The sequence below is a fragment of the Nomascus leucogenys genome, chromosome 5 (assembly GCF_006542625.1).
Source record: "Nomascus leucogenys isolate Asia chromosome 5, Asia_NLE_v1, whole genome shotgun sequence".
Lineage (NCBI taxonomy): Eukaryota > Metazoa > Chordata > Mammalia > Primates > Hylobatidae > Nomascus > Nomascus leucogenys.
In genome coordinates, this window is record NC_044385.1 from 120624619 (window position 1) to 120639979 (window position 15361).

General features: G+C 42.9%; 1 protein-coding gene and 1 non-coding gene across 4 annotated transcripts in view; one reads left to right on the plus strand and one right to left on the minus strand.

Annotated features, from left to right (window-relative positions):
• ABCC4 (ATP binding cassette subfamily C member 4) overlaps positions 1–15361 on the minus strand; it is a 319962-nt gene that overhangs the window by 217714 nt on the left and 86887 nt on the right. For all 3 annotated transcript variants that reach the window (XM_030813558.1, XM_030813557.1, XM_030813556.1), the window contains 4 exons: positions 8138–8227; positions 6882–7045; positions 5259–5384; positions 3995–4244 (listed from right to left, as the gene is read on the minus strand). In XM_030813558.1, coding sequence (XP_030669418.1) covers positions 3995–4244; positions 5259–5384; positions 6882–7045; positions 8138–8227 — 630 coding nt within the window. The remainder of the gene's footprint in view (positions 1–3994; positions 4245–5258; positions 5385–6881; positions 7046–8137; positions 8228–15361) is intronic.
• On the plus strand, positions 7787–7891 carry LOC115835320. The gene has a single exon (XR_004030306.1). It is a non-coding gene; the product is annotated as a small nucleolar RNA U13 (small nucleolar RNA).

Genomic DNA, 15361 nt, shown 5'->3' on the forward strand with positions numbered 1-15361 from the left:
GTCATGCTGTGCATGTGGGGGTAAGAATGTGCACTTTCTTTCTTTTTTTTTTGAGATGGAGTCTCGCTCTGTCACCCAGGCTGGAGTGCAGTAGTGTGATCTCAGCTCACTGCAACCTCCACCTCCCAGGTTCAAGCAATTCTCGTGCCTCAGCCTCCAGAGTAGCTGGGATTACAGATGTGCGCCACCATGTCCAGCTAATTTTGTTGTTGTTGTTGTTGTATTTTTAGTAGAGGTGGGGTTTCACCATGCTAGCCAGGCTGGTCTAGAACTCCTGACCTCAAGTGATCCGCCCACCTCAGCCTCCCAAAGTGCTGGGATTACAGATGTGAGCCATTGTGGCTGGCTGCACTTCTGAGACAGATTGACAGCCTGGGCTAAAGCCCCGGATCAGCCTTTTATTAACTGTTAAAACGTGGAGGTGCTATTCACCCTCCTCAGACTTCAGTTTCTTTATCTGTAATGTGGGAATGATAGGGGAGTTACACAAGTAAAAGGAGTGAATATTCATAAGGCACTTGGGCCCCTCCTTGTTACCTAGTAAGTACTCACCAGCTATTACCTGTTCATATAAAGCCCCATGGTCTTAATCTTAATCTTCATTTATCTCATAATGGCCAGGAAGACAGACTAATTTTATTAACCAAGTAAGACTGTTTCTATTTATCCACATGGCCCAAGGAAAGTCCATTTGTTTCACAGCCTGGAAGCCAGTCAGGAGGCTCTTTTTTTTTTTTTTTTTTTTGGAGACAGCCTCACTCTGTCTCCAAACAACAGTGCAGTAGCGTAATCTCGGCTCCCTGCAACCTCCACTTTTTGGGTTCAAGCAAGCCTGAGCCTCCTGAGGAGCTGGGATTACAGGCGTGTACCACCATGCCTGACTAATTTTTATATTTTTAGTAGAGACAGGATTTCACCATGTTGGCCAAGCTGGTCTCTAATTCCTGACCTCAAGTGATCTGCTCACCTCGGCCTCTCAAACTGCTGAGATTATAGGTATAAGCCACCGCGCCCAGCCAGGAGGGTCTATATTTAATGTCAGACACGGCCCCTCTCTTACAAGAGGAGGTCCACCAAGTCCAACAGGGTTTGAGATGCACAGAGGGACACGCATAACGAGGCACAGACTCCGATCCAGTCCACTCTGAAAAAAATCCAGCTCCCCGGAGTTGAGGACCCTCATACCCCCATTGAACAAGGCCCGGTGTTCTGGGAATATTCAATTCGAGTCTGCTTCCTCGCTCGGCCTTTCTCTGGCTTCTAGTGCAGGCTGGGCCACCTTGGGTCTGTATTGGGCCCCAGACTTTTGCTATGGTTGCTGCTTCTGTCCATCCAGCATTTGGTGCCTATCATGTGTCCATCAGTGCTGAGCTGCACCGTACTGGCCTTGCTCAGCAGGAACAAAAGTACCACAGGCTCCTGAGACCTGGCCGGAGGGCTTAGTAGCAACTGCTTAAATCAAGGACAGAAGGGTGGACACCCCAGCCACACAGAGCAAAAGACCCCAAAGTGGGAATAGAGACAAGTCATGTGCTGGGAAACACACGATGTGGCCAGGTAAGCCCTACACCTAGGGTTCAAAAATAGGACTCCATAAGAAACAGAGAACCTTTCAAGGTTTGTGGAATAAGACTAGATGAGTAAAAGAATACTGAAGGAAATATCCCACACCAGAGGATACTAAGGCAGCAACACAGGTGATATAGTTTGGCTCTGTGTCCCCACCCAAATCTCAGCTTGAACTGTAATCCCCATAATCCTCACATGTCAAGGGTGGGACCAGGTGGAGGTAACTGGATCATGGGGGCAGTTTCCCCTGTGCTGTTCTAGTGATAGTGAGTTCTCATGAGATCTGATGGTTTTATAAGCGTCTGGCATTTCCCCTGCTTGCACTCCTCCTTCCTGTCACCCTGTGAAGAAAGTGCCTGCTTCCCCTTCCGCCATGACTGTAAGTTTCCTGAGGTCTCCCCAACTATGCCGAACTGTGAGTCAATTAAACCTCTTTCCTTTATAAATTGCCCAGTCTCAGGACATTCTTTATAGCAATATAAAAACAAACTAATACAATAGGCAATGTAACAATGGTTAAGAAATCATGGTTCTGAACAGATTCCTAGTTCTAAGATAGGCAAACTCCTTAACCTATTACAGGAGCCAGTTTCATTCTCTGTAAAGTGGGGACACTAATGCTTATCTCCTTCAATTGTGAGGATAACATGAAATAACATGTAAAGGCTTCCAAGAGCCCTGGTCCACAGTACACACACCAGCACCTGCAATCACAGAGAGGGGCAGCAACAGCAGTCAGAGAATTACAGCAGCACAATACATATGTGGCCCTTCCATCTGAAAGAGGTGTCCTGCACACTCAGAAAGATACTCTGGTCAAAGTATATTCCTAAGTTCTTTCTTTCAAGATGCAAAAGCTACATGAAAAAAGTGTTACTGACCTGCATGGACCATCCATTCACAGTGTTACCTGAAGCTGCTGTCAGAAAGAATGGAGATAAGAATTGACCCTATATGGTCTGTTTCATAGGTAATATTTTTTATGAAATACAAACTTGCGCATCAGTAGTGGGAGTCTGCCTGTGAATAGCTACTATGCTCCAGCCTGGGTAACACGGCAAGATCTCATCTTCAAAAAACAAACTTCATCGTAAAAAAGAATCTTAGCTTTCATGAGAACATCCACCCCGTTCTCTCCCCACCAAAAAAATAAAAATAAAAAATAATCACAGCCAGCGTCAGCTAAGTTCACTTGAGTCTGTCCTTGGGCATCCATCTCCATTAAGAACCAGGAATAAAACAAAGCAGATTTTTGAAAAGCTTAGACAGTTAAGTTCTTGCCAAGCCCTCTCACAAAGCCAATTTATTTTAATTTTCAACTTATTCATAAACACACAAATACTTGAGCATACATTATGTGCCGGGACCTTACCTTGGTGATATAAATGATTTACCCCTGGCAATTTAGTGACAGCTACTTAGGAAAAGGTGATGGTGTGTAAAGTGGATGCGATGGTTTGAATGGGCATGCCTATTCTAAATTCATAGGTTGGAAGTTCACCCCAGCGTCAGTGTTAAGAGGTGGGGCCTCTAAGAGGTGATTAGGCCACTATGGCAGAGCCCTCCTGAAGGGGATTAGTGTCCTTATAGAAGGCTGGGGGGAACTAACCAGGCCCATTTTGTCCTTCTGTTTCTTCCACTATGGGAGGACACAGAGGTCCATCTGGGAAGCAGAGAATGGTCCTCACCAGACACCGATGCCAGAGCCTTACTCTTGGACTTCCCAGCCTCCAGAACTGTGAGAAATAAATGTCTAACATGTATAAGTTAGCCAGTCTCAGGTATTCGGTTACAGTAGTACAAATGGAGCAAGGCAGTAGAAATCAACCAATTGGAAAGAAGTGTGGCAGAGATAGGTTCATCAACAGTAAGACAAAAGTGAAAAGCGGACAGGAAAGAAACGGCAGAGATCCTAAAGGCATGCACAGAAATTAACAAGGAAAACATCTACAGAGGAAAGAACTTATTTTCAAACAGGGATAGCTAAGTGAAGTTGAGGCCATTCTTCCTGACCAAGAAGCAGGGACCTCCAGCAAGTTCTTTCCTTCCAGCCCACAGAAGAATCATACTCAACCCATACTCACTACTTTCTCATTGGTGTTAACGTAAGAGATGAAATCTATTTGCTTTTCCTGCTTTTAGACAGCTTAGACATTTTAATCACACCTGCAGTTACCACCTGTACATCAAAAGCCCTGTGCCACTGCTGTTTATGTTGCTGCCAATAAATGATCACAATGCTTGCATTGTCTTTAGTGCACTCTATCTAAGATAGGGAAGTACACACAACATTTTGGAATGGCGGCACGTTTTGGTTATGAGAGAGTTAAATGTAATTACACTGGAACATAGTGATGCTAAATAAAAGGAGACATCATTCTACTTCAAATGCACCTACAACTTTAAAATGGCATCTGACACCAACCTGGATTCTTTGGATGCTGACGATTGCCTCTGACACCCTCTCAACGGCTGAGGGGAAGAAGAGGGTGACCGTCAGCCGCACAGCCCCATACAGCGTCACTGCCACAAACACGCGGCTGGCTGTGATCACATTGCCGAGGAGCACGTAGGTGGTGAAGGTCACAAACACGATGATTTTGCTTGCACTGAAAAACGAAGCCAAATTCATCCCTCTGAGGTAGGAACTTCTCAGAATCTTGGAAATCTCCTTCCTGAAAGAGAGTATAGGTTTCTAAAAAAGCAGTGATGTCAACCAGATAAAGTGGCTCACACCTGCAATCCCAGCACTTTGGAGGCTGAGGTGGATGAATTGTTTGAACCCAGGAGTTTGAGACCATCCTGGGCAACAACAACAAAAAAGTGCAAAGGTGAGAGGTGGCCAGGAACTACCCAGGAAATCATAAGAAGTACCATGTGCTGGAATGCAACAACTAATCAAATATTTAATCCAAAAGCCAAAAAAACACATATTTTGTTTTTTGAGACAGAGTTTCACTCTTGTCGCCCAGGCAATGGTGCGATCTCCGCTCACTGCAACCTCTGCCTCCTGGTTGAAGCGATTCTCCTGCCTCAGCCTCTCAAGTAGCTAGGATAACTGGCATGTGCCACCACGCCCAGCAAATTTTTGTATTTTTAGTAGAGACAGGGTTTCACCACGTTGGCCAGGCTGGTCTCAAACTCCTGACCTCAGGTGATCCACCCGCCTCAGCCTCCCAAAGTTCTTGGATTACAGGCATGAGCCACCGCGCCTAGCCCCCTCCAAAATTTCTAATAACACAAAGCACAACTAACAGTATTTCCATGCCTGTTTGGGATGAAAAATACTGATTTGTATAGTTTGGGCCAATATAGATATGCCCAGTCTCTATAACTTGCCCATTTTGCTACATTAATATAAATTATAATTTTATTTTAAATACCATTATTCTCAAATACTAACATCTTAGACTCATTGTTGGGATTTGGGATATTCAGAAACATCTGGAATTTCACTTTTGTATTAGTAAGAAGCATACACGCTTTCTGTTTAAGAACATGGTAAATGGAAGACCAAGTGAAAATAACGTTCTCTGCCATTCTACTTAACCCAACTGCCATGCATGGGGAGTGGGATGGATTGTACTGAACTTCCATAATGTGAAAACATAGTAAAACTTCTAAAACCATCAACAAGAATAGCAAATAGAAAAGTACAAAAATATGGTACGATGTATACAAAAACTTACTTTCTCAAATTGGTAATAAGATCTGAAAATGACTTTTCCCAGGCGTACATTTTTATTATCCTTATGCCAGTTATAACTTCATTCATGGTCCTGATCCTGGCATCCGTGAACGTCGCAGTTTTACTCCTAGGGGGGACCAGATATGGGAGATGAGCCTGAGCGATCACAGCCTGCCCTTATCAGCGGCAGGCACAGGCAGGGACCTGCATCACATGGTTCCCTACAGCGCTTTTGCTTCCGACAACACAGACAGGTCCTACTCAAAATACAAATAGAAAAAGACTTCGATTAGGAAGTCAACAGTCTATCCCAACTCAATAAGTATTTTGGAGAATTTGTAATATCTGCTGAGGAAGACATGAAAATGAGTCAGATGTAATCTGTCCCCTCGAGGAGCTCACAGGTGGGCAGGAAAGGCAGAAAGGCACCCGAGCCTGATGATAATACAGTGGTCGGAGTGTGCTAAAATGGGAATGAAGTGCTGGGGAGCAGAAAAGAAAGGGCTGTTTGTTAACTTCACTGGGAAAGAGGAGAGCAAAAAAAAAAAAAAAAGCTTCAGAGGACCGGAAGCATTTGAATGGGGCCTCAAAGGAAAAGGACTATTTCTCCAGATGGCAAAGAGGGGAAGGTCCAACTAGAAAATACACCATAAGCAAATGCATAAAACAAAGAACTCAATGCACTTCCAACCGTGGCTCATCTCGATCCAGCTGACAACCTTGACAATGACTCATTTCCAATTCATTGGAACCTGCTTCAAGTCTAATTTATTTTATTATCATTAATCTCTTGACCAAAAGCTGTATTTCTTTCTTTCTTTTTTTTTGAGACAGAGTCTCACTCTGTCACCCAGGCTGGAGTGCACTGGCATAATCTTGGCTCACTGCAACCTCTGCCCCCTGCATTCAAGTGATTCTCGTGCCTGAGCCTCCCAAGTAGCTGGGATTACAGGCATGTACCACTACGCCCAGCTAATTTTTTAAATTTAGTAGAGACGGAGTTTTGTCATGTTGGCCAGGCATGTCTTGAACTCCTGGCCTCAAGTGATCCACCTGCCTCGGCCTCCCAAAGTGTTGGGATTATAGGTGTCAGCCACCATGACCAGCTAACAACCATATTCCTAACACATATGCTACTAGGACTGTGTGATTTTATAACTACATCATTAAAATTCACCTTGCCTTTGGGGAGCTTACAATTTAATGGAAATACTGAATTAAAAATAACACACATATATATACATGTGAAAATAGCTCTAACACAAGCACGGTAAAGATGTATGCAGCTAGAATGGAGCCTATGAAATATTTCAGTTTATCATTATTCATTATATGTTTAACTAACTTCTACATATGTGATTTCTGCTTAAGGACACTCTACTTATTGAGGCCACAGCGCCTGAAAAGCTGGCTGGGAGGAGCTGGTGAATGCCTTCACCTTTCTCCCTTGAAGATTTGCCTTCAGCATAAGGATGGAGGCCCCCTTGGCTGAGCCTGAAGAGCTGCAACATATGCAAGGAAGAGATAATAAAAGGCATTTAGTTTGTTTCTGAACAAAAGCATTGGGAAGACTGTGGATGTTACCAAATACATATGACATTTTTCACACCAGTATTTCTCTTACCTCAGTGATGAGAACAACTTCCCGAAACAGCTTTGCAAGGGCAGGAGAATGATTAGAACTGCCATCCCAGCAAGGCACGATATTCCTATCTCCATCCAGAGTAGGGCAGTCACTGCAATCGCCTGCAGTGGTCCTGCCCACAGGAAGTGTAAGAACACTGTCACCTTTAAAGAAAAAGAGCGTTCTTAGGACTCCAGAAAAGCAAAACCAGTAAGAACACAGTACAGAAACGATCCGCTGGAAAGGAACAGGCAAGATCCTAAACAGAAATGGCCACAGTGGGTTTACACCTGCTAAAGCAGAAAGCCAAGCACCTGCCACAGGTGAAGCCATTCTGGGGAAACAAAGAGCAGGTCTGGGAGACTTGCAAGAGAACCTGACCAGCGGCATTAGAAGAGCTTGATCGTGACTATCTCACTGATGAGCTGAGCATTTTCCAGAACTCTCTGCCACAGAATTCAGCTCCCATATGCCCTGGGGCTCCCCAGTACCCCAAGAAAGCCTGTACTATAGTGCCCACCACATACTCCAGTAATTTACTTGTGTGTTTGTCTCCCAGACAGGCCATGGGCTTCTTCAGAACAGAAACTAAGTCTTACTCATTGTCCCTGACACTGAGCGGAGGCTTTAGGTCATGTCTGATGAATGAATAATTGGAAAAAAAAAAAGTGGTCCTAGTGCAAAATGAATATGGCCAGCAGCTAGAGTGCCCCGGATAAATGATACTTCTACAAGGTAAGTATTAAACAATGGACACTGGGCGGGTATGGTGTTCACACCTGTAATCCCAGCACTTTGGGAGGCCAAGGTAGCGAGAATCGCTTGAGGCCAGAATTTTGAGACCAGCCTGTGCAACAAGGCGTGATCCCTTCTCTACAAATAATAAAAAAAGAAATTAGCCAGCAATCCTTTTGTAGTTCATGAGCATGATAATCGGGTGTTCACGCACTTGTGTGAGATGTGCCACCCTTGAATTTTGTTATGATGTTGCTACATTAGCCCATCAGACAGGAAAATTCAAAAAAAGAGAGAAATTAGCTGAGCATGGTGGTGCACACCTGTAGTCACAGCTAATCAGGAGGCTGAGACAGGAGGATCGCACATCACTTGAGCCCAGGAGTTCAAGGCTTCAGTGAACTATGATCCCTGCCGCTGCAACCCAGTGTGAACAGAGTGAGCCCCTGTCTCCAGAAAGAACAAAAGGGGGAAGAGGGATGTTGAATGCAATGAAAAAGGATCCCTGAGCTGCAGCTTACCTGATCAAACTTGTTCACATCATTGGACAGCAGATTGACTATCTGGCCTGTGGTTGTCTTCCCCATGGCCATGTTACTAAGACGAAGTGCCTGAAATAAAAGAGGTAAGTAGAGAATTGTATTCATGCAGTGATACTAAGTCAGGCTTAGGACACAGCAGACCTGAGGAAGTCTCGTGTGATGTCAAGACCAGATCTAAGGACCAGCATCCCCATCCCCCACTGCCCCCTCTCTCTGCCCCACCAGTACCTTTAGTGGTGGCAGCTGTGTCAGGACAGCAAAGCGAGGGTTAGGAAGAAAAATCTCCCACCTCATTTAATGAATTTGGACACGCCCCCAAGTACAAAAGGGCATAAGTTTCTACTTAAGAGCCAACCAAAGTAATTTTGAGCCAAATTAGGGAAGAACAGAGAGGCTGTCAGAGGAATAAAATGAGAGGACGTGGACTATAAATCCATACCAATCACTAATTCTCTGTGCAACATTATTAAACACACAGGGCCTTAGTCTCTTCACCCTGCCTGAATCAGAGGGTTTCAATGTGATCAATGGGAAATGACAAATATGGACTATTAACTATCTGGAGGACACCAGGAGCCCCAGCAGATACAGTGACACAGTCACGTTTTCCTGCCTTGGGAGACAGGGCTAGGTATGTCCAGACACCTGTGATTCAACTGTGACCTGCACAGAGAACTGGGGGCAGTTCCAACTGAGGGACACTGGGTGGGAGAGACCCTGGACGATGAAGGACGGACTTTATGGAGGGAAGGGAAGGGCACTGCAGGGGAGGCCTAGCCAGGACAGAAGTACGGAGAAGGGGGATGTGGGGGCTGCTGAATAAAGAACATCCCAAACCTGGCTGAAGCAGGTGAAGCTTATGGAAGCGAGGCTGAAGCAGGTGAAGCTTATGGAAATGGGGTTGAAGCACATGAAGCTTATAGAAGTGGGGCTGAAGCAGGTGAAGCTCATGGAAGTGGGGCTGAAGCAGGTGAAGCTTATGGAAGGCAATATGGAACATTATGTGTGGTTTTTCAAGTACTGTTTTTTCAAGTTTTTCAAGTACTTCTCAACTTAAGGAAGGTTAAACAGTAGAAGTGATTGGCCAGGAGACTACTGGAAGAAGGAGAATGAGTTGCTGCTGGAATAACAATCCAGGAAAAAGGCAACAAGACTGTCAATGAGGGCTATGTGAATGGGAAAAAAAGAGCCAGATAGAAGTGAAAACATTTTGAAAAGTTAAAAAAATGGCCGGGCGCAGTGGCTCACACCTGTAATCCCAGCACTTAGTGGGGCTGAAGGCAGATCACTTGAGTTCAGGAGTTCGAGACCAGCCTGGCCAACATGGTGAAATTCTGTCTCTACTAAAAATACAAAAATTAGCTGGGTGTGGTGGTGTGCACCTGTAATCCCAGCTACTTGGGAAGCTGAGGCAGAAAATCACTTGTACCAGGAGGCAGGGGTTGCAGTCAGCCGAGATTGCGCCACTGTACTCCAGTCTGGGCGACAGAGTGAGACTCTGTCTCAAAAAAAAAAAAAAATTAAAAAATGCTATTATGGCCAGGTGCAGTGGCTCACGCTTGTAATCCCAGCACTTTGGGAGGCCGAGGCAGGCGGATCACGAGGTCAGGAGATCGGGACCACGCTGAAACCCTGTCTCTACTAAAAAAAAAAAAAAAAAAAAAAAAAAAAAATTAGCCAGGCATGGTGGCGGGCGCCTGTAGTCCCAGCTACTCGGAGAGGCTGAGGAAGGAGAATGGCGTTAACCCGGGAGGCAGAGCTTGCAGTGAGCCAAGATTGCGCCACTGCACTCTAGCCTGGGTGACAGGGTGAGACTCCGTCTCAAAAAAAAAAAGCTATTATGCAAATATAAGTGAATCAATCATAAAATACAAAGAAAGAAGAAAACGTGGGAGTGAGGGAGAAGAAAGGGAAGGAGAGAGACCAGCCTGCCCCTGTAGGAAAGAAACAGAACGTAATGTGCCTTACTGACTACAAACTATCTGTAAATATTTATAAAGCCAATCTTACATACAAAATGTTAATCCCACATGCAGAAAATACACCACATTTTTAAAGCATGTAAATTTGATACCTAATTTTAACAAAATAAAAGCAAAATGTCAACACCAAACTCTAAGCCTAAGCTGACCCTTTTCAAGAAATGTGAACTCAACTGTGCCCAACTTAAACTATCAGCCACAGATTGTGTCTGCTGCCGACAATGAGGATTTAGGTAAGATGGCACAGATGCCAATTTGTGAAAAAGACGAAGTTCTTCTGGGTGCACCAGGAGGGCTACTTGTAATTCATGTATTACTGTGACCAGGTGTAGAGGTGGAATAAAAGGCTGGGCAGATACTCGGGTTGTAATAGAAGTTAACCCAAGTGAACGATAACTCTACAGTCAACACAGAAATTAAGGGTCTGCTGAAATAAAATCAGTCATACTCCAGATAGGATAAAAAAAATCATGAAGGGCCATGAATATTATTAATGAGGAAGACATGCCAGGTGCGGTGGCTCACACCTGTAATCCCAGCACTTTGGGAGGCTGAGGCAGGCAGATCACCTGAGGTCAGGAGTTCGAGACCAGCCTGGTCAACATGGTGAATCCCTGTCTCTACAAAAATACAAAAATTAGTGAGGCATGATGGCAGGTGCCTGTAATCCCAGCTACTCAGGAGGCTGAGGCAGGAGAATCACTTGAACCCAGGAGGCAGAGGCTGCAGTGAGTCAAGATCGTGCCATTACACTCCAGCTTGGGCGACTGAGCAAGACTCTATCTAAAAAAGAAAAAAAGAGGAAGACACAGCTGACACGCAAACTGCCAGGCTTCTGCTTCCAACCATGAGAGAGGACTTGCCCTCCCCTGGAAAACTTTAACATTGGGCAAAACATATGACACAGCTGTTTTCAGGCACTGGACCACAGGTAACACAGGGCTGTGAGCCTCAAGAGACAGGAAATGTAGGTGGTGGCCCGCGACTGACCTGGCTTTATGCCTGAGGACATTTTCTGCCCAAGCAGAACAGTTTCACTGAGCGGTGGAGGAAGAGATGGTTGTTCCAAGTTGTAGAAGCATCTGGAATTTGTGAGCCTGAGTAGCAGAGGGCTTGCCCCAGAAGTTTCAGTAGGGATTTACCCAGGGTACTTTGCCAACGGCTTCATAAGCAGGGCCAGACTCCATGAGGCCTAAGAAAGCAGCAGCTATGGGGCTGAGTGCTGACCGAAGATTCTGGAGGTCATGCAGTAGGAGATGCCGCCCGAGGAGAGGAAGGAAATCTCCACTGGGGCCTCAGGCATTCAATTGAGACACCAGGAAGGCTATGTCTTAGTAATAAAGATCTCACCCTAGATTAACAGCTGTGCACTTGGAATAAATTCAGAATGGAGCTACCTGACCTATGATTAACTGATTGACAGACAGATAGACGGATTCAATGCTAAAGGGGCCAGTCTGCCAGGAATTCAACTGCCTGCATGAATAAAACTCAATGCTCTTTAATCCAGACTCCCTATAGTATATCGATCATAATGTTCAACATAGTAAAACAATTACTAGATACGCAAGGAAACAATAAAATGTGACCTGTAATCAAAGGAGGGAAATGGCAATAGAAATAGACCTTGAAATGATCCAGATTTTGGAATTAGTAAACAACAACTATGAAGCACCTATTATATATAATGTCAAGGAGTTAAAGAAAAATATGGTTATAACAAGTAGATGCAATTTTAGGAGCAAGATAGGTAATATCAAAAAGAGCCAAATAGAACTTCTCGAACTGAAAAGGTAATACCTGAAATGAAAAATGAATTAGATATCACTAATAGCAGATACTTTCCATTGATTTATTCCCAGAGTCGCTAACCCTTTCTGCTACAGTTTACAACTGAAATCTGAAGAACACACAGAAAAAAAGAGTTAAGAAAAAGAACAAAGACTGAAGATCCTTATGGAAGAATATTAAGCAATAAAATATTCACGTAATTGGAGTCCTAAAAGAAGAAATAGTGGAAGAAAAAAATATTTGAACAAATAATGACTGGAATTTTACCAAAGTTGCTAGCAAATATTAATTTACATAATTAAGAATCTTAGCAAGTTCAATGAAGGACAAAAACAAAGAGATCTATACCTAGACACACATTAAACACAGAGAAACAACAAAAACAGCCAGCAGCTGACACACCAGAAACAATGAAAACAAGAAGACAACAGAACAATATTTACAGTGCTGAAAGAAAGACAAAAATAACTGGCCAGGTGCGGTGGCTCACGCCTGTATTCCCAGCACTTTGGGAGGTTGAGGCGGGCAGATCACTCGAGTCCAGGACTTCAAGACCAGCCTGGCCAACATGGTGAGACCCCGCCTCTACTAAAAATACAAAAATTAGCTGGGCACAGTGGTGGGCACCTGTAATTCCAGCCACTCCGGAGGCTCAGGCAGGAAAATCACTTGAACCTGGAAGGCAGAGGTTGCAGTGAGCCGAGATCACACCACTCCACTCCAGCCTGGGTGATAGAGTGAGACTCTGACTCAAAAAAAAAAAAAACCTGTCAACTCTAAATTCTATCACCAACAAAAAATGTCCTTTAAAATATGAGGGTGAAATTAGGACATTTTCAGATAAAGGCTGAGAGACTTATCAGCAATGAACCTGAACTGTAAAAAACAGTGTAAAGAATACTTTTCTACTTTTCAAGCTAAAAGGAGATGGTATCAAATGGAAACTCAGATCTACAGAAAGAATGAAGAGAAACCAAAATGACCAATGTGAGTAAATATAAAGGACAGGCCGGGCACGATGGCTCATGCCTGTTATCCCAACATTTTGGGAGGCTGAGGCAGGCAGATTGCTTGAGCTCAGGAATTCGCGACCAGCCTGGGCTCCACAAAAAATATAAAAATTCTCCAGGCATGGTGCCACACACTTGTAGACTCAGCTACTCGGGGGCTGATGTGGGAGAATCGCTTGAACCCAGGAGGCGGAGGTTGCAGTGAGCCAAGATCACACCACTGCACTCCAGCCGGAGTGACAGAGTGAGGCCTTGTCTAAAAAAAAAATAAAAAATAAAAAGAAGACAAATTACTTTGAAAAACAACCAGCTGCTTAGAGAAAAAATGGTAATGGTGCATTTGGGACAGAGAAGTAAAATATACGACAATAGCACAAAAGATGGGGAAGGGTAATAGAATTTTACTATTGCATACTTCTAACCTTTAAGGTAAAATAGTCCTTATGTTGGGCCATCAGTAAATTTCAATCAATATCGGAACATAAAAATGTTACACAGAATGTATTCTGGTGACAGCAGAATTAAATTACAGATCAACAATAAGACATCTCTAACAACTCAAAATATCTGAATATTAACATTTCCAAATAAGCATGTGTCAAAGATAACATCATACGGGAAATCTGAAATATTTTAAAGTAAATGATAATTTGTGAGATATAGCTAAAGCAAGTCTTATAGTAAACTTTTGGCTTTAAGGATTTTACATTTAAAAAGAAGGTATAAAATTGATAATCTAAGTTCTACCTAAAATCAAGACCAAAGAAACAAACAACAACAAAACACTGCTCACATCCTCAGAAGTACAATTAGTGTAATCATATATCTGTGTTACCCTCAGCAGCTACCAGAATATATAGACCAAGTCATACTCATTTATGTCATTATGATCATAAATCAAGCTACCATTTAGTAAGAACCTACTGTAAGCCAGACAACTGAACATGAAAACAACACTTACCAAGTAAGAATTATTCCTATTTTGTAGATGAGAAGATAAAAATAAACTCAAACTATATACATCTGACAGAGAACAAGCAATTTTTTTTTAATGAAGCAAAGTTACCAGTGTTTCTCATTAATGTAGAAAACTAAAGTTTGGTTCCAATAAAGTGTCCATGTTATAGTTTAAAACAGTTCACATCCAATGTACAGAAAAAATCTGCAAATTAATGTATCATCGTTCTGCAAATATTTTGATTCTATGCTTCATTAACCTGACAGGTTATAAAAGGACACCATTAGATTAAATTTGTTTTCCCTGTGAAAACAAAATAGTTCCACCATGAGAACAAATAAAAGGCAACGGAAAACAAACTGAAATCAAAACTTGTAGTATACATCCCAGACCCATATCTTTAATAAATCAACGGCCACTACATATCAATATGAATTATAAATGCCTACCAATTATTTTTTAAAAGGAGCAAAGAATGTGTGCAGGAAATTCTCCAAAAAAAAACCAACACAAATGGCCAAGGAAATGCAAATGCTGAAATCCACTATTACACAAAGCCATGTAAATTAAAACAACAATGCATTATTTTTCACCTATGAAATTGGTGAGATTGACAGTGATTATTAAAATATAACACCAAATCTGGACTTGTAGGGCTCTCTCATTTCACTGGGGAAAATCTAAGTAATTAACAACTCTTGGGGAGGAAATCTAGCATAGCAAAAGCCTTGAAATTTGTATACCCTAGGAAAGGAAGGATCTGTCCAAATGTTTAGCTTTAATCATGTCCATTAAAATGCTATTTGTAATATACAAAAACTAGAAGACATCTAAATATCTAATTACTAAAAACTGGAAAACATCTGAGTATCTAATTATTGGTTACTCTAGAATCTCCATGGCTATTGAGAACAATACTGTGAATGGTGGAAGTAAACACCATCAGAGCAGGGCACCATTTGATAGTTGCTTACTACTGAAGGCAGGCAAGGAAATACGTTTGAGATTACAAGAAAACTCTACAATCTAGAACAAAACATTAATTGTATTCAATTTCTTAAAAATAAATCATGTAATATCTAGCTTCATTTGAAATATATAAACTGTGCCTTCTTTCTTATTTTAATCAGTGTGGCCACATAAATATCACCATCAAAGGGAGGTGGGAGGAGAGAATGACCTTTTCATGGAACTGAGTTTTCCAGACTGGTGAGATGAATATCCCTTCTTCGATTAAATGCATTAATCCAGTCTTCATTTTAACAGATGTCTTCCCCCCTCTCTAACAGTCCTTTTAAAACAGAAGATGCAGCTGGGTATGGTGGCTCATGCCTGTAATCCTAGCACTTTGAGAGGCCGAGGAGGGCGGATCACCTTACATCAGGAGTTCGAGACCAGCCTGGCCAATGTGGTGAAACCCCGTTTCTACTAAAAATACAAAAATTAGCTAGGCATGGTGGCG